The 27101-nt window shown below is 49.5% G+C and overlaps 1 protein-coding gene across 2 annotated transcripts in view; it reads left to right on the forward strand.

The window, feature by feature from the left end:
* Positions 1-27101, forward strand: part of LOC119382338 (transmembrane protein KIAA1109 homolog) — a 961129-nt gene that overhangs the window by 794209 nt on the left and 139819 nt on the right. For both annotated transcript variants that reach the window (XM_049412180.1, XM_049412181.1), the window contains exon 41: positions 16318-16661. In XM_049412180.1, the coding sequence (XP_049268137.1) occupies positions 16318-16661 (344 nt within the window). The remainder of the gene's footprint in view (positions 1-16317; positions 16662-27101) is intronic.

A 27101-nucleotide genomic window follows, 5' to 3' on the forward strand; every position in this document is an offset into this window, starting at 1 on the left:
GTACACGTCCTTCTTCATGGCTTTGTTAAACAACGATAATCCACGCAAAACAGTAGGGATTCATCCTTCTTCTTCACTAATGCTATAGACGACGCCCACGGACTGTTGGATGGTTGCTTTATGTCGTTGCGCAGAATCTCTTCAACTTGTCTTATGGCTTCTTGTTCTCGCGCCAAACTCAATAGGGACTCTGACGGCGTGAACGAGCACTTTATTCCATTATGATATGGTGCTTTGCAAGTGGCGTTTGCTGAACTCTTGATGACAACAAAAAACAGTCTCTGTACTGTTGGATAAGGCTTCGAACCTGTTCGTATTTGCAGGGGGGAAGGCTTGGGCTAATGTTTAATGTTAGTTCAGGTGTTTGGTTCACCACTGCAGCTTCGGCAATATCCGAGAAGGCTAAGGCATCGCCAATGGCCGCAATTGCTTCTAGATGCGCTATTGTCGTGTCCTGGTTGAGGTGTTTGTACTCGTGGCTAACGTTCATCAGTATCAAATACAAAGTGTAGTTTGTGTCAGTGTCCCTTCACTCACCCTAACGGACAAGGAATACCGATATCTTAGTCAATAATCAGAAGCATCTTGTTGTCTAAGAAATGCAAAGCATTTCTTGGCAAACCTCAGGCAATTTGATCGTTTCTATCTATCTATCTATCTATCTATCTATCTATCTATCTATCTATCTATCTATCTATCTATCTATCTATCTATCTATCTATCTATCTATCTATCTATCCATCCGTCCATCCGTCCGTCCGTCCATCCATCCGCCTACATCTAGGCGCTCTCCTGGTCGTCTCAATACCTTGTAATATACCAAAATTGGCATAGCAGGGTATCAGTGTATGACAAACACGATTCACTGCTTATGACATGAATAACGCAAAATACTTGTCGCGTACGTCATGAAACCCTTTCTCTCAGTCACGTGTGGCACATACCCGGATACCAGATTTCATGTTATGCGGGTATGTGCCACAGGTGATACAGTCTCAACCAACACAGTAATGGCGAACACACATTGACACCCAAGGAAAGTGATAATAATAATAATTGTTGGCATTTTATGTCCCAAAGCCACAATATGATTATGAGAGACGCCATAGCAAAGGCTCCGGGAATTTTGAACATCAGGTATTTGTTAACGTGCACCGAGATTGCACAGTACACGGGCATCTAGCATTTTGCGTTCATCGAAATGTGACCGCCGCGGCCAGGATCGAACACGCGACCTTCGGGTCTGCAGCCGAGCAGCGTAACTGCTACACCACCGCGGCGGATGCAAGAAAAGTGAGGGAGCTGAAGACACAACACCCCTGGAAAGCGCTCAAATACCATCCACTCGTCCACGCGTGGTCCGCAACGTGGACCACGTGGATTACAATAAAACTGGGGTCAATGCTTTCCTATAATAAATCTGCCGAGAGAACCAGGCCTCTTATCATTACCGGTGACTTCAACATTGACTTATCAAGACCCAAGAACGCCTGGTCCTTACACTGCGTGAAAGGCAGCTTAGATGTGGACTGGACATCAAAAGACCTCGCTGCCACGTCCAGGACAGGAGGCATCACAGATCATTCTTTCGGAAGAGGCATCCATGATTTCCACCAGCTGTACTATACCTTGCACTTCACTACACTTAGACCCCTTGTAGCCGTGATCACGAATGGATCCAATTTACAAGTCCGGTCCAGCTGTTGGTGCTCACTGATCACGGTGATGATGACCTTGTTAAAGAACTGTCAAGAGCCTCTTCTATACATACAGGTTCGTGAAACGTGCATGCGTTCTCCGCCATAACGGACAAGTGTAAGCATAACAACTGTAACGCAACTGTAACACCTGCAACTGTGACTGTAACGTACGTGCAGTTCGCCTGCACGTGCCACTCGGCTGCGTATCATATATCTAGTGAAACTTTCCTGAATGAAGCTAAGTGGCGAGTAATGCCTGTCCTGTGCATCTGTTTTCCTTCTTTGTCCTGTTCGGATTCGCGCTATAGAGTATTGAGAATATAAGCACTATCGGCGGCTGCAATTTCAATGGAGGCGAAAATGTTTGAGGCCCGTGTACTTAGACTTAGGTGCACGTTAAAGTACCCCAGGTGGTCGAAATTTCTGGAGCCCTCCACTACGGCGTCTCTCATAATCATATCATGGTTTTGGGACGTTAAACCCTAGATATTATTATTATAAAGAATATAAACACTACATATCAGCTTACCGCGTCTGGTGTTTGTAACACCCATGTTGCTGTTGGCATCGTTAGGCAACTGTAAACAACTGGTTATATAATACATATGCGAATCTTCAACATATGAGTGTGTGTATACCACCTCCACATTTCTCTAGCATCATTCCGTAACCTTTCGCTCAATGTGAAAAATTATGCCACAGTCACTTTCCCGCGCATGCTTTGCATAACATCGATTCCCATGGTACGTGGGACCTGCTCAATTTTTTTTCTTCCCCGTCTCCCCTCCCTCCTTTTTCTCGCCCTCTTTATACCGGGTGTCCCGGCTATCGTTAGCCAAGGGTTACAAAATGCAATATTGAAGGTAGGCGAGGCAGGCATATTGCTGACAGTCACCTTGAGCACTACAGACAATTTTTGTTTTGTAATTAATAATTTGTTAATTAGTATTATTTAACTAAATTGCTAAATATTGACTTTACGCAAGAAATGGGATTTGCAAAGTTTGTGAGCGTTAACGAGCATAGTACGGTTTAAGGCACACCACATGCACGACCTCGGGTCGAGCTCGGCGCCTCTGAGAGTTCGTGATGCCGTCGGGGACAACCTCATAGTCGAGTGCGCCGAGACGTCGAAGTACTCTGTACGGTCCGAAGTATCGTCGAAGAAGCTTCTTGCTCAGTCCGCGTCGTCGTATTGTCGTCCAGACCCAGACACGGTCGCCGCGCTGGTACTTCACGAAGCGTCGTCGAAGATTGTAGCGACGGCTGTCAGTGTGCTGCTGGGTCTTGATGTGCAGGCGGGCGAGCTGTCAAGCTTCTTCAGCACATTGTAAGTAAGTGGCGGCGTCAAGATTTTCTTCGTCAGTGCCGTTGGGTAGCATGACGTCGAGCGTCGCCGCCGGGTTTCTTCCGTATACCAACTTGTACGGCATCATGTGCGTCGTTTCTTGGACGGCCGTGTTGTAAGCGAAGGTCACGTACGGAAGGACGGCGTCCCACGTCTTGTGCTCAACGTCAACGTACATGGCCAGCATGTCGGCAATGGTCTTACTTAGACGCTCGGTGCGGCCATTGGTCTGCGGGTGGTAGGCGATGGTGCGGCAGTGGCTCGTCTCACTGTATTTGAAGATCGCCTGAGTTAGGTCCGCAGTAAAGGCGGTACTTCTGTCTGTGATGAGGACCTCTGGGGCGCCATGACGCAAGACGATGTTCTCCACGAAGAACTTGGCTACCTCGGCGGCACTGCCTTTGGGCAAGGCCTTTGTCTTGGCGTAGAGGGTGAGGTAGTCAGTTGCTACGACGATCCACTTGTTGCCGGAAGTCGACGTCGGGAACGGCCCCAGTAGGTCCATCCCGTTTTGCTGGAACGGCCAGTGAGGTGGTTCGATTGGCTGCAGATGTCCCGCTGGCCTAGTCGGCGGTGTCTTCTGTCGCTGGCAATCTCGGCAAGTCTTAACGTAGTGGGCGACGTCGGCAGCAAGGCGTCGCCAGTAGTATTTTTCCTGTATTCTGGCGAGCGTGCGGGAAACACCGAGGTGTTCAGCCGTCGTGTCGTCGTGTAGGACCTGGAGGACTTCTGGTCGCAATGATGAGGGCACGACGAGAAAGTAGTTGGTTCGAAGTGGCGAGAAGTTCTTTTTCAGGAGAACGCCGTTCCGTAAGAAAAACGACGGCAGTCCTCGCTTGAATACCTTCGGAACAACAGTGGTCTTGCACTCGAGGTACTCCATAAGGCCCCCCAGTTCCGCGTCGGCTCGTTGCCTTTCGGCGAAGTCATCGGCACTTATAGTTCCGAGGAAGTAGTCATCGTCGTCGTCTTGCGGCGACGCGGCGACGGGGGCACGACAGGCAGTCGGCGTCTGAGTGTGTTCATCCGGACTTGTACACGACGGTAATGTCGAATTCTTGAAGCCTCAGACTCCATCGTGCGAGACGACCTGAAGGGTCCTTCAAGTTAGCTAGCCAACGTAAGGCGTGATGGTCACTGACAATTTTGAAGGGCCTGCCATAGAGGTAGGGGTGAAACTTTGACGTAGCCCAAATGATGGTAAGGCATTCCTTTTCTGTTGTGGAATAGTTGGCTTCTGCCTTGGATAGTGACCAGCTAGTATAACTGATAACCCTTTCAGGCCCGTCAGTCTTTTGCAATAGGACGTCACCAAGTCCTACGCTGCTTGCGTCGGTGTGTATTTTTGTATCGGCGCAATCGTCGAAATGCACAAGTATGGGTGGCATCTGCAGGCATCGTTTAAGTTCTTGAAGTGCTTGCACTTGCGCCGTTTCCCACCTGAATTCCACGTTAGTCTTCGTGAGAAGCGTCAGTGGTTCGGTGATCCGTGAAAAGTTTTTGACGAAGCTTCTGTAATAGCTAGGCGCATAAGCCGAGAAATCGGCGCACGGCCTTCTTGTCGGTGGGCGGCGCGAAGTCGGCGATGGCAGCTGTTTTCCACGGGTCTGGGCGCACTCCAGACTTGCTGATCACATGACCCAGAACAAGAGCTCGTCGTACGCAAATCGGCACTTTTCTGGCTTCAGGGTCAGTCCAGAGGTCTTGATTGCTTGAAGTACTGCCTCAAGCCGCTGGAGATGCTCGTCGAAAGTCGAGGAAAACACGACGATGTCGTCCAAATACACACAGCACGTCTGCCACTTCAATCGGACCAGTGCGGTGTCCATGACGCGCTGAAACGTCGCAGGTGCCGAGCAAAGACCGAAAGGCATGAGCTTGAACTCAAGGAGGCCGTCGGATGTTATAAAAGCAGTCTTTTCTTGGTCTCTTTCGCCTACTTCGATCCGCCAATAGCCGGTCTTGACGTCCATCGACGAAAAGTATGTCGCGTTGTGAAGTCAATCTAGGGTGTCGTCTATCCGTGGGAGGGGGTACGCATGCTTCTTCGTGATTTTGTTCAGGCGCCGATAATCAACGCAGAAGCGCAGTGTCCCGTGCTTCTACTTCACTAACACCACGGGTGATGCCCACGGACTCTTGGACAGCTGGATGATGTTGTCGCATAGCATCACATCGACTTGTTTCTTTATCGCGTCGCGCTCTCGAGTCGAAACCCTGTAGGGGCTCTGACGGAGGGGCCTCGCACTTTCCTCCATTATAATTCGGGGTTTCGTCACCGGACTTTGTGGAATTCGTGATGACGACAAGAAGCAGTCCTTGTATCGTTGGAGCAGGGATTTGATCTGTTCTTGCTTGCGCTGGGGAAGGCTTGTATTGACGTCAAAAGCAGGTTCCGGCCCTGGCGTTTGCACGGAAGCTTCCGTTAAATCTGTGAGGGTGAAGGCATTGCTGGCTTCCACAATTTCTTCAATGAAGGCGACTGGCATACCCTTAAAACACTTCGCAGCGCAGAAAAAACAGACACAAAGAAGACGACACCAGACAACATACGAGCGCTAACTACCAACAAAGGTTCATTGAACATCACACGCGTACATATACCGTGCTCAAACACCGTCGCACATGCGCACACTACTTTCTTAGAAAGTACAACTCTTTATCTAGAAGGTGTACAGAGGGGGTGCTGACACATGCTGAACCCAATGAAGATATTTTTTCAGCTTCTATAATCTCGCGAGTGAGCCTATCACTACTTTTGCTGACAACAGTGATACAAAAGTATCACTGAATAAAGTAGTGATAGGCTCACTCGCGAGATTATAGAAGCTGAAAAAATATCTTCATTGGGTTCAGCATATGTCAGCACCCCCTCTGTACACCTTTCAAATAAAGAGCTGGTAACCCTCGATGACGCCTTCCAAGTCGGTGGCTCTTTTGGTGCAGACGGAAATAATGACACTGGAGAGAGGTGGTATGGTGACCTGCTCGTAGAGCACACGTAAGGCGTGGTTTCTTGGCGTTGTGGGGGGTGGCAGAGCTTCTCCTGAGGATAGCGTTATGGACTCGGATCTCAGGTCTATTACGGTAGCGTGTTCACTTAGGAAGTCCATCCCATATGTATCACGTCCCTGGAACAGTGCTGCAGGATAAGGGAGCTCGCAGGACAAGTTCGGTCACTGATCGTGACTCTTGCTGTGCAGACTCTAGCCGGCGTTATCAAATGACCTCCAGCGATGCGGATTTCAAGTCCTTCCCAAGCAGTCTTACATTCTTCAACTTCGCGGCGAATGACCCACTGACGACGGAATAGTGGGCCCCAGTGTCGGCTAGAGCGGTAACGTTGTGTCTGTCGAATAGTACGTCGAGGTCGCAAGTCCGGCGTCTTACGTTGCGGTTACGTAGCGGTGTCGGGTCACGGCTACGTCGGTTTGCACCACGGCTTCCGCGTTGCGTCATGAGGTCTTCTTCCGCTCGCAAAGTTTCATCTTCAGGACGGCGTGCGGCGGGGGCTCGGGACTTCGTCGACGGCGAATAACATTTCATCGTTCAGCAACCGCACCTCCATTGGTTGCTGCCCTTAGTTTTCTGGGTGGGGGCGAGGTGACTGGCCCCGGTAGGGGCTGCTGTGCTGCTGGCGGGGCAGCGAGCTGTAGCAGCCGGGCGACAGTGATCGGGAAGGCTGCCGCGGCATCCACTGAGCTCCTGTGAGGTAGTCGGCGATGTTGTGTGGTCTCTCACACTGCTGTGGACACGGCGCCGTGGTCTCTCGCGCTGCTGTCGACGGCGAAACCACGTAGCCCCATTTGTCGGTACTGCCAGCGGCGGTACGTGTGGCCGGCGTTGCCGCAGTGGTAGCAGAGGGGGTGGTTGTCTGGGGCGCGCCAAACGTCGGTTTTTCTCAGCGTGTAGTGCTGGCCAGCAGGCTGATGGTACGGCGTCGGTGGTGGTGGCGGCGGCATTTGGCGGCGGAACTGTGGCGGGGGTGTCGGGCGGTGGTGCAGCGTCTTGTCGAGAGCGGGGAGAAGGAGCGGCACGGCGGGCTGCAGCTGCGTAGCTCATGGCTTGAGGCTGTGGTGGGGCTGGTTCAGGGATTCCCAGCGAGTGCTGAATTTCCTCTTTGATGATGTCTTCAATCGAGGTCACGTGAGGCCTTGCCCGCAGTACCTTGCCCGCAGCCGATGGACTGTCTGCCGGCATCAAATCAGAGAATGGTGAGAGCTCTATTTTGGCTGGTGCGCAATGAATTACGGCGTCGTGGCAGGAGAGAATATCCCATCCTAGGATGACGGCGTACAGAGCATCCTAAATGATGACGCGGGCTGTCCACACCGCTGTAGGGTGAATACTTTGGGCGCTGGCTGTACAGAGGGAAAGCTCGGAAAGTGGCATCGTCACTTTTCACAGTAATCGGCTAAGTTTGGCTTTATAACGGATATGGCGGCTCCAGTGTCGATAAGGGCAGATGCACGAACACCGTCCACAAACACGTCTATCACGTTCGATGGGCTTCGCTGAGGGCTTTCGCAGTTTGATAGCGTCGCAGCCCCCGCGCAGGGACGTCTGCGCAAGCAGGCGTTTGGTGTGTAGCAACACCACGGACCCGAGCTAACGGGGGGTTTCGACCCCTTCCACGTCTCGCCGTGCATGGCTTTGCCATGTCCGGGGAAAAGGGGATCCTGGGGGTTGAGCTGAAGCCGGGTGATTGGACCTTTAAGGCCACCCGGCAGAGGCAACACGCCCCTTTGGCCCCGGCTTCACGTAGACGGCACCCCTGGGCTGACCCACTCAGGGGAATTCGGCAGTCGCCTTTTCCTATCTCTCTTCCTACATCTTCGTCTTTCGCTCTTATTTTAAATTTATCCTGTCATCTTCTCTCTTCTGTTTACTTCCAAATTTTCCAGGCGGCGAGGGTTAACCTTGTGTAGTTATCCAACCTCGGATAGGTATACTTGGTTATAGCAGCGATGCATGGCTGGCGTCTCCAAGTGTTATTCAACCTTGTAGCGTCCCCTTGTTGGGCTCAGTGGTGGGTGGCCACCATTGCCACCGAACTTCACAAGTCTCGCATGACAAACGCTCTGCCCTCACATCCTGATCGCTCCCTCAAAAGGTGGCGCACCGAAGATACATCATCTCTTTTCGCTAAACAGAAGCAGGCTTTTCCCAAGTTCCACATTGTGCACAGTAATCATGAAACCAAAACAGTCCGAACTATGTCACCATTTCTTGTCTCAAAGTCGCTGACTGATGCAATTGGCCCAGGCTATAAAGTTACGAAGATGGGAAGCGGAGATCTTCTTCTGGAAGTCCGCGACAAAGAACAGTACGATAAACTAGCACACCTTGTGGCTTTTGGCAGTTTTCCGATCTCTGTGACAGCACATCGCACCATGAACACTGTGAAGGGCGTAGTGTCCGACGAAGACCTAATAGAACTGACTGAAGCAGAACTCTTGGATGGATGGAAAGATCAAGATGTAGTAAATGTCCAGCGCATCACAATCAGGCGAAACAACAACGAAATCCCGACGAAACATTTAATACTCAGTAAAACTGATAGTTGGGCGAGTTGGTATGGGTTCATGATTAAACTCGGCGCAACGGACACGATATACAAACGAAGAATACACGAGGACAGGCGCCGATTCTCGTGTATTCTTCGTTTGTATATCATGTCTGTTGCGCCGAGTTTAATCATTTAATACTCACTTTTAATTCTACTACCCTATCTGAGACTAGAAACCGGCTATGTGAAACTTCATGTTATACCATACATTCCAAACCCGCAACGTTGCTTTAAGTGCCAACAGTTTGGTCATGCATCATAGAGCTGCCGAGGGCAGCTTGCTTGCCCTAAATGCGGAATAACGGGCCATTCTGCTGAAGAATGCACTCACGATGAGCCACACTGCGCGAACTGCGATGGAGACCACCCTGCATACTCTAGAGCTTGTCTAACTTGGAGGAAAGAAAAAGAAATAATAACGCTAAAATTCAAAGTGAACATAACGTTCCGTGAAGCGCGACAACATCTTTCACCATCCTTCGCTTTCAAAACGTCTTTTGCCGAAGTGGTGCGACAGGGGGCAGCACCACAACGGCCTATTGCGGTTGCCTGGACCACGCGCCAAACGCCACCCGCTCCCAAGGTGGGAGTAGCCAAGGCTGCCCTGCCCACTCTGAATCTGACCACTCTTCCTTTTTCCCACACAGTCAAAGCTACAAGCCCTGCGAGCCTTCTTCGAGTTTGCGGCTTCTGCGGACCTCGCCGCCTTATAGACGAGCGCTTCGGCTTCGTGCTCCCGCCTTCGTTGACAAGACACTCTTGCCACACTACTCACTCCTTCCTATCTTCCTTTCTTCTATCATCTTTGCTTCCCCTTCCCCATCCCTAAGGGCGCTGAGCCGTAACCCCACGACGGGAGGCAGAAAATAGCGCCCCTTTTCATTTCTTCTTTCACAAACCACTCTCTCTCTCTCTTTCTAAATGTCAATGCAAACAGTGAACATCCCACATACAGTGCTACAAATGATTTATCTCATTCCCGTCTCTTTCATAACCGTCCAGCATTGAGAGCGCCCTATTCATTACGTGTACGAGGTCTTGCCGAAGAAATTGGCGTACCACTCTCTGAACACCGGGTAATGGCACCCGCAGTACAACTGCCGCCGTGCCAATGGCAGCTGATACACTGTGATGTATCATTCGAGGAAGTTACGAAGCACGTGCCTATTGCACATATCCGTACGTACTTCCTCAAACTGCAGTACAAATACACACTTCCTGACGCTTCAACCGACGCTTCAAAGTCTCACGCTGGTGTGTCCTACGCAGCGGTCGGTCCATACTTTTCGAATGCCAGTGTCCTTCCCCCCAACACAAGCATTTTCACAGCAGAGGCTTATGCGATACTGGCGGCAATTAAACACATTAAAGAAATAAGCTTACACCACGCAGTAATTTACACTGATTCCTTAAGCGTTGTAAAAGCCCTGAAAACTCTTAAGAAGCAAGCACAAAAATCCTGTTCTTGTCTCGCTTTACTCTCTTTTATGTACAGTTTACACACTCAAACAACATGTTGTAGTATGCTAAGTGCCAGGGCACCACGAGATCGGCGGAAACGTGGTGGCGGACAAACTAGCTGCGTCTGCCCACGACGACACTCCCGCCAATACATCCATAGCTGTCCCTGCACTAGATCTGAAACCCTTCCTAAAACAAAAGCTCAGGGCTTATTGGCAGCGCTCGTGGGACAGACAAGCACATAATAAGTTACACGTTATCAAGCCGAATCTTGGAAACTGGCCACAGGTATCAAGCTCACGCCGCACACAAGTAACACTTACCAGGATTAGAATAGGACACGCATACAGCACACATACATATCTTCTGTCTGGCGGTGATCCACCCAGGTGTGAAAGATGTGAAGAACCACTTACCGTGCTCCACATCCTGATCCAGTGCAATGAAATAGACACTATCAGGAAAAAGCACTTTTTATTACCCTGCTGACAGCAATTCCCACTACATCCTTCAATGTTCATCGGTAGGGAACCACCATTTAAATATGAATCATTGTTCGCTTTTTTAAAAGATGTAAATACCTTTCACGTCATATTTCCAGGCAACCCGTAGCACAACCTCTGAGTAGAGGTTGCTGCTGCAGTGGCTACATTCAAGACAGCATCTACCTCGCGGCCTTTGGACCCAAGGGCTGTTGACGATGCATTCGTGCTGGCGCCATCTATCCGTAGTTTTAATATCACGACCACTTATCACTGAGGCTCACTGCACACATGTCATGTCACTCTCATAATTTTATTACTTGTATGTTTTACCCGCCTGTAGCGCGAGGAATCTTAGGCCCCTATACAGCCACCTAACATCACCATTGGTCATATCCGCTATCAGGTCCTGGCGCTCTATGGCCATCACTGGCCTTTGCGCCATAAAACACCATATATATTCATCATCATCGTCGCAGCCCTTTCCTCGTGGACTGCGACGACTAGTTTTCCTGGTCGCGTGAGACCGGACGTGGACGCATCGGTGGCATTGAGCAACGTCGTGGAGACGGTGAACAGCGGGTAGATGGTGTGAGGCGGGACGTCGGTGACATAGGCGGCGCTTGGTCATAATAAGGGCGACTTGATGGGCTGGTGAGGGTTGATGCGACCCGAGGCGGCAGCACGCGATCGCAGTAGCGTGCAACGTGACCGGCGCAGCCGCACGCAAAACAGATGGGGCGGTTGTCGGAAGTGCGTCAGCGGTTCGCGGGTCCCATCCATGTCGCAGAACGGGATGGACGAGGCGGCTGCCGATATTAGTGCAGTGTGGGCAGCAGTCGGGGCCTGGGGATGACAACGACATATGTAGGCGGCACAGCCACATCGAAGGCCTGGGGTCCGACGATGGCTTCGATGTAACTTCGCGGTCCAGCCACAGGAATCGCTGGGGGCAGCCTGGCTACAGCTTGCGTGTAGCTTAGTGGCACATGCACTGGAGGCGGTTGGTGGTATTCAGGAATGACCTCTGCGATGGTGGTATTCAGGAATGACCTCTGCGATTTGTTGCTGAATCACTCGGCGGAGAGGAGGCAGAAGTGTAGCTGGCGGCTGGTCAACATGCTGCGGTGGAGCAAAAGCCAGTAGAGAGACCTGGCGGGCCTGATGCACGAACGACTTGATTTCGACGAGCAAGGTGGAGTGGTGCCATACCAATTAATGTCATGTATACCAAAATTGGTATGGCATAACATGACTGTATGACGAACGCAAATGGCAGGTCGTAACATAAAAATCATGACATGCATGTCATAAACGACATGATTTACATGCCACGGTCTTGGTGCTTTTCCAGTCGTTTTGTTAACTTGATTTTTACCCTAATTGGCATGGCATGACAAGATTCTATGACAAACATAAGTGACAGGTCCTGTCGTGCAAATCATGCCACGCCTTTCGTGTACAGTATGATTTACATGACACGGTCTTGGGGCGCTTGCGGCCGTTTAATTAGATCGATATATACCAAAATTGGTACGACGAAGCCTTTCTGTATGGCGAACATAAATAACAGGTGGTAACATGAAAATCATGACGTGCATGTCATGTACGCCATGACATACATTCCCCCGCTCATGGTGCGCTTGCGGCAGTTTCACTATCTTGACTGTACCAAATTCGGTATTGCTTGACGTGACTGTATGAAGAAGATAAATCACAGGTGGTAACATGACAATCGTGACATGTATTTCATATGCAGCAAGACTTACATGCCACACTCATGGTGTGCTCGCGGCCAGTTCGCTAGCTTGGCATACCCCAAAACTGGTATTTGGTGACCTGGTGACTATATGACGAACATAAATGACAGTTGATAGCATGAAAAACATGACATGCATGTCGTGTAGGGCATGATTTGCACGCCACATGTGCTCATGATCTGCTTGCAGCCGTTTCGCGTTTCGCTAGCTTGACAGTCACCTATATTGGTATTGCTCGACGCGACTGCATAAGGAACACTAATGGCAGGTGGTGACATGACAATCATGACATGCGTTTCATGTACAGCATGATTTACATGCCAAGCTCGTGGTGCGCTCACGGCCATTTCCCTAGCTTGATATACACCAAAACTGCTATTGCAGGACGTGACTGTATGACGAACATAAATGACAGGTGGTAACATGATAATCATGACATGCAGTTCATGTATAGCATGGTTTACATGCCACGCTCATGGTGCGCTCGTGGCCGGTTTTCTGGCTTGGTATACCCCAAAATTGGTGTTTTGTGACTTGACTGCATCACAAACGTAAATGGCAGGTAATAACATGAAAATCATGACATGCATGTCGTGTAGGGCATGACTTACACACCACACTCATGGCCGGCTCGTGGCCCTTTCGCCAGCTTGACATACACTTGTATTAGTATTGCGCAACGCGACTCTATGATGAACACTAATGGCAGGTGGTGACATGGCAATCATGGTGTGCAGTTCATGTACAGCATGATTTACATGCCATGTTCATGGTGCGCTCAAGGTCGTTTCCCTAGCTTGATATACACCAAAACTGGTATTGCTTGACGTGACTGTATGACGAACATAAATGACAGGTCCTAAAATGCAAATCGTAACATGCATGTCATGTACAGCATGATTTACATGACACTGTCTTGGTGCGCTTCCAGCCGTTTTGTTAACTGGCTATATACACCAAAATTGGTATGACATGACATGCGTGACGAACATAAATGACGAGTCATGGATTGTATATACCAGAATATACGTTTCATTATATTCAAAATTGTACATGCATGCGTGCACGAGAAACGTGATACATATATAGTGAACTAGATGACATGAATGACTTCATTTGCCTCACAGACAAACAAGGCGATGTATGCAGCTCTTTGCTGGCTGCTTCGCATTACATAGATTCCCACAGTGCGTGGGATCTGCCGGATTTTTTGATCATTTCTCTTGCTTGCCATGTGCTGCCACACTTCGGGAATGTGTGGAATTTTTTTCATGTGCTGATGCCTCTCCGTTGTTTTCTTTTTCTTTCCAAAGCAGCGCAGCGGCTTTCGCTTGGGCATCCAAGCGTGCGTGCGCAGTGCGGCTGGTTTCAGTTTCGTTTTTTCGGTGGCTATCGCTTCTCGCACCCGCAAGGCTGATGGCTGTTTGGTTTCTCAGCTCTCAAAGGGTGACCGCTTGTTACTTTCTCGTTTATTGCTCCCCGGGGCGCAATTACATCTGTTTCCATGCGGCGCTAACTTGCACAAACGATGCCGCTGTGGTTGCGTTTCCTGTTTTGGAGACCGGAGAAAACTAACTCCATTTCGTCGACGATAAGACGAAGGATTACTATAGCTTTCTCACTTATTTTGCTTTCCAGACGGGCACACAACCATACAGTTTTCTTCCGTGCGCTCACTCACGTAGTTCGCTTACGCTATGGAAGTGTGCACCGGTTGCTCGGCTGCTAGTGAGTCAAGCGGGGATTCATCCGATGTGGACTATTCCCCAAGTGCCAAATCAGAATCTGATTCATTGGATGTCAGTTCATCAGATGAGGATTTACTTGCAAGTTCAGACTCGGATGATGATGAAGGAGCAACATCTAGACTATCACACGCTGAAAAGTGTTTGGTGTTAGAGCTAGAACATTTTTTACCGGAAAAGTACTCTGGTGTCCTTATTTTTGTATGTTTGTGAGCTATGTTTAATACAACGCATAATTTTTATTTATAAAAGATTATATAAGTTTTTTTTAGGATTTTGCTTGATGTTCCGAATAAACCATGTGTATGTAACAACAAAAATTATTTTTTTGTCACTCTACTGCCACGCAAAAAAATTTTAGACAATTTGTTTCTTAAATAGAATCGTCTGAAGAATTTAATTCAGCAATAAAAAATGCACATTTTTGGAATGATTTTCAGAAAAAATTCGACCCTCAACGATATAATTTTCTGTCTGGTTTTAATTTTGCAACCGATCAGACCTTGAAAAAAAGAATAGCCCTCATATGCACGAACAAATGTTAAAATGTATACAATGCATAACGTACAGTGTATTACATATTCATACATACATACATGCACAATAATATGCTCCTTATGCACAATCATATGTTCTATTCCAATGATTGATGTACTTGAAAGGATCTTGCTTCAAGTTTTTATGTACACAGGATAGGAAGTCGTCTACAACATCATGTAAGTTTTTACTAGAAATATTTTCATAGTAGTTGTTGAATTGATGCTTGTGAAACACCAAAAATAATAATTGTGTACGAAGGCCCGAAAAACCGGCCCTGGTTTTAGGTGTGGACGGGCAACTGGCCAGGCTGCTCTAAAAGCGTGCAGGTGGCATCCCTACTCGTTGCATGTCCTCATTGCGAAACTGACAGGATGCGGTGGGAAACCAGCACACATAGATACTGAGCCATGCAGACACCAGTGCATCGTGAGCCACAAATAATGCGTGGCTGTGCTTATGTACCCATTATAAAACATTGCTTTAACAGACAAACTTGCTGTCAATTGCCAAGAAAGACCACACAACTCGCTCTCAACCTGCAAAATTTTCCAGCTGATTCCCACCCATTCACTTCTTGCAAACTACACTTGCAAGTGTGCTCAGCACAGTTCCTGTCTCTCCGGTAATCGCTCAATGGCGAGTATGGAGCACTGCTTCCGCGTGAGATTCTCCCTGTTCACAGACTACGGAAGCTTGCACTGACTTACGAAGTGCAATGCAAAATTGTTTCTCTGAATAATAAACTGTGTAAATTAATGAATATAAATGATATGTAATCAGATTCTCAGCACCCTAATACTCCTTTTAACCCAGTTGAGGACCCCTGCCAGTGGTGAATCCAACAAGTGGTAATGTGGTGGTCGAGGAATCCTTAAAGGTGGTCACCCCCTTCCCCTCTTAGAAACTAGCCGGGAATGACGTTTCGACAATTGTCACTTGCAGACACGGTGTGTGCTATGTCGCTAATGCATCGGATATTATTTCCCGTTAACAGCCCAATTGATGGCTGCACTCTTGAGTGCTGGTTTTGTCTTGTGTACATTAGAGCAGCATTCCGTGGTTGCACAACAGTAAGGATATGCACCAGAAAGTTGCAAACTTAGTGCTGTAGTACTCCAAGTGAACCGAAACTGCATTTTGTCTGGTCCAAACCTGCTCCGAAACACAGTTCCTTCGGCTAGAGATTGCTCCAAATCCCAGACTGACTGAACTGCACAATATATAGGCAGTGACACTGTTGGTTTTATATGCCGTTCCTGGCAAGGTGGCCTCTGCTGAGTGACAGGGGAGCATGCTGCACTTTCGCTAGATTCCTCTTGCAAGCAAAAAACAGGCACGGATAATATGTTGTGCCATGGTGCTTGCAGTGCACCTTGATGACTGCCATGAAGTGGTAGTGTAACGAGATGTTTCCCCTGGTATGTTGTGTCTTCTGCATATGCTCAGGGAAGCATCCTTCAGGGTATAGATTCTCACCACCTTCCACTGTATGTGGCTTTATGCAATGCTCTGCAGTGCACCTTGATGATTGCCATGAAGTGGTCGTGTAATGAGATGCTTCCTCTGGTATGGTGTGTCTTCTGCATATGCTCAGGGAAGCATTCTTTAGGGTATTGATTCTCATCACCTTCCGCTATATGTATCTTAAGACTTCCCACAGTGCTATTTATTCTGCTTTGTGACCGCCTCGTTTCATTCTCGACGTGATGCAGATGGAGGCCTGGTGTTGGAAGAGAGCCAATATGGCTCCTTTCCGGTGGACGTCATAGTCTACTTCCGCATGCAGCCGTCAATCTTGCGCTTCAGCTGCTTGCCCGTGTCGCGAGTGGAATGCCTGTTGCGGCTTCCCTCGGTCGACCTGGCCTTCTCCTCCAAGCGTGCTGACGAAGGCCCCGTGGGGGGCCTCTCGGCCACTGGCTGCCTGGCTGACTTCTCCCTCTACATTTTCCACCCCTACGGGGGAGCCAAGAAGATGGCCGCCGCCACAGCTGATGCTTCCCCGCTGGCCGTCACAGAACGCAAAGACTCATTGTCACTACAAGTGGAGTTCGTCAAGGTATTTTTATTACCTCATTTTTGTATTCCAGCAAGCGTATTCTGTGAAGCAAACACTATGCATGTACAGGTGAAACTCGATTTAACCAATACACGCCACGGTGGTCTAGTGGTTATGGTGCTTGACTGCTGACCCGCACGTCGCAGGATTGAATCCCGGCTGCGGCGGCCACATTTTTCGATGGAGGCAAGAAGGCTTGAGGCCCGTGTACTTAGATTTAGGTGCACGTTAAAGAACACCAGATGGTCAAAATTTCCAGAGCCCTCCACTACGGCATCTCTCATAATGAAATCATGGTTTTGGGACGCTAAGCCCAAACTATTATTATTATTATTACAGTAGAACCCCGCTGATACGTTTTTGAAGGGACCGTAGGAAATAAACGTAAGAGACGGGAAACGTAAGAGCCGAAAAACAGGAAAAACGGCAAAATATTTAGTGGTACAGAATTTTATTTCAATTCTTACGAGCAGCACGAAAATTGGCGCGCTCAGCCGCGATCTAGTCATGGATAGAAACGCGGAGCTTAGGACGGCCTCATCCACAGAAATGTAATCAACGTATGTGATTTTTTTAACACCAACAGCTGTAGGCATGAAAGAACTAAGCACACGCAATCACGACCGGCGCGGCGAGTCCGACCGCGAACCGCACGCACGACCATGCGAGCTCCAACCAGCTCGAACTCCTCCCGTTCTCCGACAAATAACGATGATGATGAGTCTACGCCAACGCGATGGCAGAAGTGAATGCCAATCTCGAAGGCCTTGCTTTCGCAAGCAATTACGTCATACACGCCATGTTTGTGCAATGCAAATCTCAAAGGCTATGCTTTTGTCAATAGTAAATGCCAATCTCGAAGGCCTTGCTTTCGCGAGCAGTTACGTCATAGACGCCATTTTTGCAATTTGAATCTCGAAGGCCATGCTTTTGTTTGCATCAATTGAAAGATTCTGTTGCTTGCGCCTCTCATGCGGCTAATATTACGGTCAAACGAGGCCAAGCTGCGTGAAAATGCACCACCTGCGTGAAAATGCACCAAATACACCTCTTTGGTAGTCACTCGGTCGGCTCCGGGCGCACTTCACGACGTATCATACGGGAACGGTCCGACAGTTATGACGTAACAGCGGGGTTCCCAATACATTGTATCCTATGGGAGCTATGCCGGGACCGGCGGAAAACGACGTAACAGCCGGGAAAACGCAGCAGTGAGGAACGTAACAGCGGGGTTCTACTGTATTATTATTATTATAGATTTAACCAAGCGATGATCGTGCTCAAATTATTGTCATGAGTAAAGGGGCACGAGGCGTGTGCCGAAAGGCGGAATGTGGCGATGGTGTGCGGGGCACGGAAATTCCCTGATGGTGTGCACTCCTGCCACGTCCGCGCACGCCATTGGCCCGGGGAAGGGCGCGTGGCACGTGACCCAAGCCGTGGAGAAAGTTCAGAGGAAGAGAGGCAGGAATTGTTCTGTAGAGTTGGAGAAGAGCAAGGTGGTGCAAGCCAGCGCGGCACCCGTGACGAGAACAGCGGGGCCCAGCTCTGGAGGCAGCGACACGAGAGGCCTGGGAGGGTGCCCGTTGACCTTGGTGCCAACCGAGCAAGGCTTCCTGGGTTTGTAGCAGCCTCATCGCAGCAGTTCTCGGGGCATCTACGGCACTTCACCAGCTCAACAAGACGACTACAACCCATTGACAATCCCCGGAGAGCCACGTCGGCAGTTTGATCCAGTGGCACTGAGGAGAGGCCGAGAGTTAGGCCTAACCGGGCGAGACTGACATTCTCGACGAAAGACCGAAGTATCGGCAATGAAGACGACCAGTGAGGCAGCTGATCAACGACGACGACTCTAAGAAGTGTACAGGAGCTTCGACGACTGGACAGGGCATCGACTTTGGCACCGAACCGAGTCAGCGAACACCACGAATAGTAAGAACGTTTGATTGGAATAATGACAGACTGAGAAGCCATAGTTATGGCCAGACTTTCGAGTAAGGAGAGCTAAGCATAGCTCGAATGCTTTGTGATTTTAGTTAGTGATTGCGCACGTGTCACTTTTTGTTGTAAAATTTGAGTGTGTGTGAATTTTGTTTGCCGTGTTGTGTGAGATAAAGTCTCCTTGCCATGCCGCCACGGTCTCCCGTCTCTCTCTCTCTCTCCTAACTCCATCCCACATTCCAAGCGCTCCCGAGATACATGACAATTATTACATCGGGAATTTTGTAATATCAATAAAAGTTCTTCGGTCCTTCGAAATCTAAATTTGTAATGTAGCAACACCCAAAAGCTGCCAGGACATTGTTTTAGCCAGCAAACCATGCCTGCGCATCTGAAAAGTCTGTAAGGGTGGCCCAGACATAGGGGACACCGTGTCCAGGTGATGCAGGTCAGGTAGATGGTCACGTCGGGCTATGACAAGCTGTTATTATGCGATAACTCGGAGAACTAATGCAGGGATTGTGCTAGTAGGCCAAGCGAGAAATATGTGAGGAGGTGCTATCTCTAGCATAAACCATGAAAGAACCAAAGCAACCACGATTCGGTGCGCTAGAGTGCTACCGACTGCAGCGTCCGTTCCGTTCATGTACGTGCAGCCTCTTCAATGTAAACCCAGATGTTCTAATGCGACAGATTTAGAGTGCTTACTCAAGGAGAAATCCGTCTCGGTCAAAATTAGAATGAAATCACTACTTTTTCACTCGGTTATTTCAGGAAAGACTTTGTTAAATCGTGTTTTGTGGACAAGTCGGTTCATTAATTCGGGTTGATGACAACACTGAACTTTGTGAGAATTTGCTGGAGAATGGAAAGTTCCTTATTAGATCGGGAACTTTGTAAAATTGCAGTTTTGTTGGATCAAGTTTTAATTGTGTTCATAAGCAGAAGCAATCCAAGGTAAAGAGATAGTGGGAATATGAACTGGTTGTTACGGTACATGAAAAACCCCTGCGGAATCTCCTGTGAGAGTTGTGCAAGTTGATCGTCATAGTGTAGCGTGAAGACACGGATCTGTGCTACGAAGGCTCCACCGTCAGCTGTATAGCGATCCATTCACATCACTGGGCATGTGCCTGTGTGGAACATTTCACGTGCACCGACTTGCGGCACGCCTAAACGTGCAAGCTAGCCTGAAAGCTTAACGCACCAACACTGATGGCATTGAATTGTGACGATAGCTGTGTTCGCCGCAAAAATAAAATGCAGTTTTATGCATCATGTGCAAGTAATAAATGGTGGCAGGCATGTTGCATGAACTGGCATGAAACAGGCAGCTGTACAAATGACAACATTGAGGTGCATGCCTTCTTTACACTCTTCAAGGGATTGGCGATAGCGCAGTCAGTTTGACGCTAGCATGCGGACAGAGATCAAAGTGCCTTTCACTTTCCTTGTGAGGGACTACTGCAGCTACCTCGCATCAAATCAACATGGAAAGCGCCCACCGCAAGACACCAGTTTCTCGTGGACAAAGTACGAATACATAGAGATTTTGCAAAACCTTTTCTTTTTCTTACATACGCGGACCCAACTGGATGCCACGTTGCGCGCCAGTTGCAGAATTATATTTAATAGCTGCATCACCAAATAGCTCTGGCAGTGATCGTGACCGCTTTCTGAAAAAGCAGAAAAACGATCATGAATTTCTTTTTTGAATAAAAGCTGACGGTTTCAGAGGTGCTTGCACTCTTTTCATCATCATACACAGCCTTGAGTTCATCACTTTCTTTAGTTCCAAGTGTGTTTAATTCAAACTCAGCTGGCATCTCCATGAAGTTCAAATTAACGAGCTTTCACTGTAGTATTCTGTGATTCCACTTCCCTGTGCAGTGCAGCACACTTGCTAACATCAACAAAGAACGCATTGTGAGGCACAGAATGTCAATAGAAGTTAATCTACTATGTCAATTGTCTTGTCGGAAAAAACACTGCCATCCGAATTCACAGCACAGAAAGGATCATCTATTGTAAGGTGCTTGAAGCCTTTTAACAAGAACCTGCGGACTTGAAGTTTGCACGTGCCGCTCTCACTCACAATAGCTTTTAACAGACATCTTGTTTGTGGGTTTTAGCTCTAAAAACGCAGTCAAAGTAATACAACTACTTTTCTCTCTGCTCTTAGCTAGCTGTTTCAGATTATCCTCCTCACAAAATTTCAAAAGGCCCTTGTTAGCTTGGGGCAAACTAATTTTTATAAATGCAAAATTCTTAGGAATCGCCTGCCGTGCTTTATCCAAAAAGATGCCCCTTGGCATGATGACAAGATTACCTTGTTTGTTGGCCTGTAGTAGACACAAGTCATTATGCTTGAACTAAGCTGTAAGCTGGCACAAGGAACACATGTCATGTACAGTCACGCTCATTATGACATTCCTCATGAGCTCCAACATCACCCATGGCTTCCACAGGCCCTCATTTTCATGACTACATGCTATTTTTTTCACTCGGGGACGCTCCCAGGTAAGGGAAAAACTACTTAGTTGTGGAAATGGGGGTTATTTTAAGCCATGCGCAATCTTTGTGCTTGTGAGGCCACACGCTTCCATATTGTAAGTCATATTGAGCACAACTGTACATTGGTCCTTTCTACGCTTTTTTGAAGGCAGTCCATACCTTCAAGAAGACACCTTTCGTGTGGTTCTGTGTCAGCTTTCCCAGCAGCTTTTCTTTTCATGAGCCTTTGGTTACATTTCAGGTGTTTCCAAAGCCACTTCGCATGATGCTAGCAGAAAAAAACCTCTTGCACGCCATGTCGCTCAGTTGTGATGCTTTAGTTCATGCCCAAATAACTTGTTAAGTCGGTTAGATCTGACGTCGTAGTGCTGGATGGCAGTGCAGCGAGAAATTCACCTGGGAGATCGAGTAGTTCCCCGTAGATGAGCTCTGATGGTGTAGCGTGGTTGTCCGGCTTGAAGGTGGCGCGAAGATCGAGGCTGATGGCTGGGATGGCCTCGAGCCAGGTTGAGTTCGGGTGGCACATAATGGCTGCTTTGAACTGTCGGTGGAAACGCTCGATCATTCCGTTGGCGCAGGGGTGGTAACTGGTGGTCCTCAGACGTTCAAAACCGATGGTCAGCCCGAGGAGCCTGAAAAGGTGAGACTCGAACTGTCGTCCTTTGTCGGTGGTTTCGCGGCAGGGGGCGCCGAAACAAGCGATCCAGCTGGTGAAGAAGGTCGAGGCAACGTCTTCCGCGGTGATTCCCTCGAGGGGCCATGCTTCGGGCCACCAGAGGGCTGAGGGAATGTTCCAAGTGGTGACGTGACGTGCCTGGCGACTTTAGCGCGTTGGCATTGAATGCAGGAGCGCGCCCAGGTGCGTGTGAGGCGCGTATGCCGGGATGGCTGAGCTTGTGGAGCTGGTTGAAAAGACCACGGCGGTGGGACAGGGGCACGTAGGGCCTGCTTCACCCTGTCGACATGTCACAAAAGATTGTCGTTGTCGACCCTGGCATGGGGACTTGTTGCAGCTGTAGTGAGGACCTGCCCTTGAGAAGTTCCTGCAGTTCGGCGTCCGTAGTGTGAGCCTCGGCGAGGACGTCCGCTGTTATCTGCACAGAGCTGATGGCTGCTACACGTGAAAGCACGTTGGAGACCACGTTGTCTTTCCTGCTGACATGTTGGATGTCGGTGGTGAACTGTGCAATGAACGAGAGTTGGTTCTGCTGTACAGGCAGGAGTTTGTCGCGACGTTGAGAGAAGGCATAGGTAAGAGCCTTGTGGTCGGTATAGATGATGCAGGTCTGTGCTTCGAGAATATGGCGAAAGTGTTGCACTGCTTCGTATATCGCCAGAAGTTCTCTGTAGTAGGCTGGCAAACTTGTCGGGGCAGTGGTCATGGTTTCGTCAGTGGAACTGGAGGTTGAAGGGGTCGTTTTCCGAGCTGCGAGTTTTTTGGAGAAGAACGCCAAGGGATGCCAGGTGTTGTCCACGCGTTGCATGAGGGCGGCGCCAACGGCGAAGCTAGATGCGTCCGTGAAGAGTCCCAAGGTAGTGTCTCGCACAGGATGAGTGAGAAGCATGGCGGTGCAGAGGGCGGCTTTGCATTCTTAGAAAGTTTTCGCTAACGTCGGTGTCTACGTGACGGGTTGGTTTCCTCGTAGGCCAGCCAAAGCATCATATAGGGGAGCCTGGTAGTCGGCTACGTGTGGCAACAAATGCCTGTAAAAGTTCAGCATGCCGAGGAAACGGCGAAGGTCTTTAGCAGTGGTGGGTTAAGGGTAATTTTGCAGGTCCGAGATGCGTTGGGGCAAGGGCCGAGATCCCTCAGATGAAACTTGGTGGCCGAGCAAGCGGACGGCGGAAGCGCCTAGCGTGCTTTTTGGATATTTACAAGTAGACCGTGGTCATCGAGGTGTTGGAACAGCAAACGAAGGTGCCTGTGGTGCTCTTCGGCGTCGCGGAAAAATACCAGTATGTCATCAAGATAAACAAAGCAGAAGTCGAGGCCGCGGACGACTTCGTCGATGAAGCGCTGAAGGTTTGTTCAGCGTTCCTCAGGCCGAAGCTCATGAAAGGAAACTCGAACAAGCCAATGGGAGTGATGATTGTCGTTTTCGGGACATCATCCGGATTGACGGGTATCTGTGTGTAGGCCTTCACCAAGTCTCGCACGTAGAACACGTGGCAGCCATGAATGCGATGGACGAAGTCCTGTATGTGGTGGATGGGTACCTGTCCGGCATAGTGCGTGCGTTGAGGGCACAGGAGTCCCCACAGGGCCGCCAGCCTTCGGTCTTCTTCGGAACAAGGTGGAGTGGCGAGGCCCATGATGGACTGTCAGAGCGGGGGCGATTCCTTCGCGGAGCATGGCCTCGAACCTTGCTTTGGCTATGCGCATGCGGTCTGGGGCAAGGCGACGGGCGCGGCAAGAAACCGGGGGGCCTAAGGGGTCCGGATGTAGTGCACGGTGATGTGCTGCACTTTGCGTGGCAGTCCGCCAGGGTGCATCAATCCGGCAAATTCGGCGAGGATGGCGTGGTACGGCGAATGATAGTCAACACTGAGTACCTTGATGCTTGGCTGTTGGAGGATCGTTCGCTGGCTTGGTGTGGAATGTCCCGTTGTTGCATCGATGAGGAGGTCGTTGCGGCAGTCCGGAAAGAGGTTATAGTGGGCCAGAAAGTCTGAGCTGATGATTGGCTCGGCGACGTCAGCGATGACAAAGTTCCAGTGAAGGTCATGGCGCAAGTTTCTGAGCTGGATGTGCAGGCAGAGCGAGCCGTACGTCTTGATTGTAGAGTGGTTTGCTGCACTGAGCTCAAAAGACGTAGGCAGACAAGGACCTTGAAGATGGGGTCGCGGGTAGCAGCAAATCGCGGGACTGCTGTCTTCAAGGAACCGCTGTTTCATGGTTTGGTTGGTGACGAAGATGCGATGGCCTCTGGGTTTGCAGCTTGTGGCCGTCTCTACGAGGTGGACGTTAAATCCCAGATAGCATATTAAATGCAAAGCATTTCTTAGCTAACCTTTGGCACTTTGAGCATTTCTGTCTATCTCTCTGTCCATCTATCTATCTATCTAGCCACCTACGTCTGGGTGCTCTCATGATCGCCTCCTTAACTTGGTGTAGACCAAAATTGGCATGGGAGGGTAAGAGGATTTGATGAATATGACCGTCGGGTCATGACATGAATAACGTGAAAATTGTGGTGCGTACGTCGTCAATCCCTTTCCTCTACACATGTGTGGCACATACCCGTTTACCATGGGCCGTGATGTACGGGTATGCGCCGCAGGTGATTGACAGTTTATATCTACCAAGGAGTGTGGAGAACAGACATTGGTAATTTAAATGCGAGAGCGTTAAGAAAACCGACATCGGCAGCGTTGACCCGACGAATGGAAAGAATAAAAATCAGGATCCCAGCAGGAATCGAACCCAAGCATCCTGTGTGGCAATCAGGTATTCTACCACAGAGCCACGCCAAGTCTAGACGCTGCTTTAGAAAAGACTCTATATATGCAGGCGTAATGTCGGTGCAATGTGTGGGGATTGAGGCTTGCCCGTCGCCATTGCGCTGGTTTTTCGCCTATTTCTGCCATCCCCACGTCCGATCATGTGACGCTCCCCTCCTCCACCCTCTGATGGCGCTGGGCGAGCGGGGGAGTGACGTTAACCTCCCTCTCCCGGCGTCGGACCTCGACGTGGGCGCTGCGCTCGAGTTTTGCACAGCGGGGGGCTGAGACTCTCTCTGGACCTCGTAGGGTAAGCACGTATTTTCTCTCCCGCCCGTCGGCTCCTCTTTTGGGCTCGCTCGGACGGAACTCGCTAACGGTGCCTTGCGCGAGCGGCGGGCACTTACCTTATGTTGTCCCTTTTCCGAACGCTAGACCGAAGAGCGGTGTGGTGCATTCGCACGTGGTCATACCACGCCGAAACCGTACCTATCGAAGCCAACGCGCGCGGAGTTTGCCCTCACTTGAGCGATCGGGCCCTGTAGTCGCGGATCGTAAGAGTACGCAGCATAGTCGCGAGGGACCATTTTTCCTTAGCAGCATGTTACCGTGAACCCTTTGCCCGCGGAGACGTGCTAGCGGCACCTTTGTGTTGTATTTTCACCCGTGGTGTGGTGAAGCCTGTTTTTGCTTCTCCCGCTGCCTTTGGGAGCGGGCGTTGTACTGCGTTTTGTGGTGTTGCCGCAGGCAATAAAGTGTTGCGGATCTCAAGAGCAGTACTGTGTACTTGCCGCTCTGCGCCTTTGCGCTCGAACATACGTGTGCAGCGGCACGCTAGTTCACGCGAGGCGACGGCAAACGTGGCCCTGTGGCTCGCTAAGTCTGAATCTACGCTAGTGGCCGTACTCCTGTGAGATACGTGCACACTACAAATGTCAGTTGTGTTTGTGGTGCTGGCTATCTAATTTTATAACAAAGCTATAAACACTACATGTGTACTGCTACGATACAGGTGTCATGTCAGGTAACGTCTGTGGTTCCAGCGTTGGCTCTGCTTTTATAGCAGTCTAATAAAGGTTACATTTGTATTCCTATAATTCAGCAAGCTATATTGAAGCATTGCTCGACCCACTTCATGTCCTGCGGGAGTCCTACAACTTCTTCCATGTCCTGACGCTCCATTTGAGGTCGTTGGCATCGATCTCTACGGACCACTGCCAATATCAGCAAGCAATAAGCGATGGATTATCGCTGCAGTAGACCACTTGACAAGGTGCGTCGAAACAGCTGCACTTCCTTTCGGATCAGCGGAGGACATTGCCACCTTCTTCTTGGAAGTTATCTTTTTGTGACATGGCGCGCCGCGCGTGCTTTTGAGTGACCGCGGCAAGGCGTTTCTGTCGAAACTACTCAAGGACGTTCTCCACGCATGTAACACCATACATAAGACGACTTCCAGCTACCATCCCCAGACTAATGGCCTCACAGAGCGCTTTCATCGAACTCTCTCTGATATGATCTCCATGTGTATCAACGCCGACCACACAAACTGGGTTACCATCTTGCCATTCGTGACCTTCATGTACAATACCGCTACGCGGCACAGCACGGGCTGCTCGCCCTTCTTCCTTGTCTACGGCCGTCAACCGACATCTCCCCTCAATGTCTCTTTCTTTTGATGTTCTTGTGGAGTTGTCGGCGTCTTCGAGTGAGCACTTAATCTCTCACCTTCTCGCCACCGCGCCCGCCTCAATACCAAGGCGAGTCAACAGGATCGGAAGACTCGTTACGATGACTTTAACCGCATCATTCACTTCAGTCCCGGAGGTGAAGTATTCCTGTTGACCCCAACGCGAGTTCCTGGCCTTTGTGATAAGTTTCAGTCACGTTTTATCGGCCTGTATGCTATTGTCAAGCAAACTTCTCCCGTGAACTATCGGGTAACTCCCGTTGTCATGCCTTCCGGCAGCCGTTGCTGTGGCACAGAGGTTGTCCACGTTTCCCGCTTAAAACCATTCCTACGACACACAAACGTCATAAACAGCGGCCAGGTTGGCCGCTTGAGCTCAATATTCACAACATTCTTCCTTCATCCTGTTCGCCTGTATGTAATCATCATCACTGTGAGCGTCACCTTCGTTCATAGTGTTGGTAAGGCAGCTCTGTCGAATTAAAAGGCGTCGAGACCACGACTGTGCTGCTGTCTTTCAATATTCACATGATTGTGCCATAAAGTACGCTTAGTTTCGACAATACTGATGTATGTACTCTAACGTGAGGGCTGACGTTAGGTCTCACCATAAGTTACCCTTTAAACGCCAGTGTTGTCAATGTGCCTGGTGAGCCCACGATCTGCACACAGCTGCTACACTTAAGAAAACACATAGATCCACCTCGTAATGCTTGGCTCAAAGCCATAAAATACAGCATAGAAGTACTCGCTGACTGCTTCGCATGAAACCTATTCCCACAATGCGTGGGATCTGCCGAATTTTTTATCATTGTGATTGTGCGCTGGTGGGTTACAATGTGACACCAACA

The sequence above is a fragment of the Rhipicephalus sanguineus genome, chromosome 2 (genome assembly GCF_013339695.2).
Source record: "Rhipicephalus sanguineus isolate Rsan-2018 chromosome 2, BIME_Rsan_1.4, whole genome shotgun sequence".
In the NCBI taxonomy this organism is placed as follows: Eukaryota; Metazoa; Arthropoda; class Arachnida; order Ixodida; family Ixodidae; genus Rhipicephalus; species Rhipicephalus sanguineus.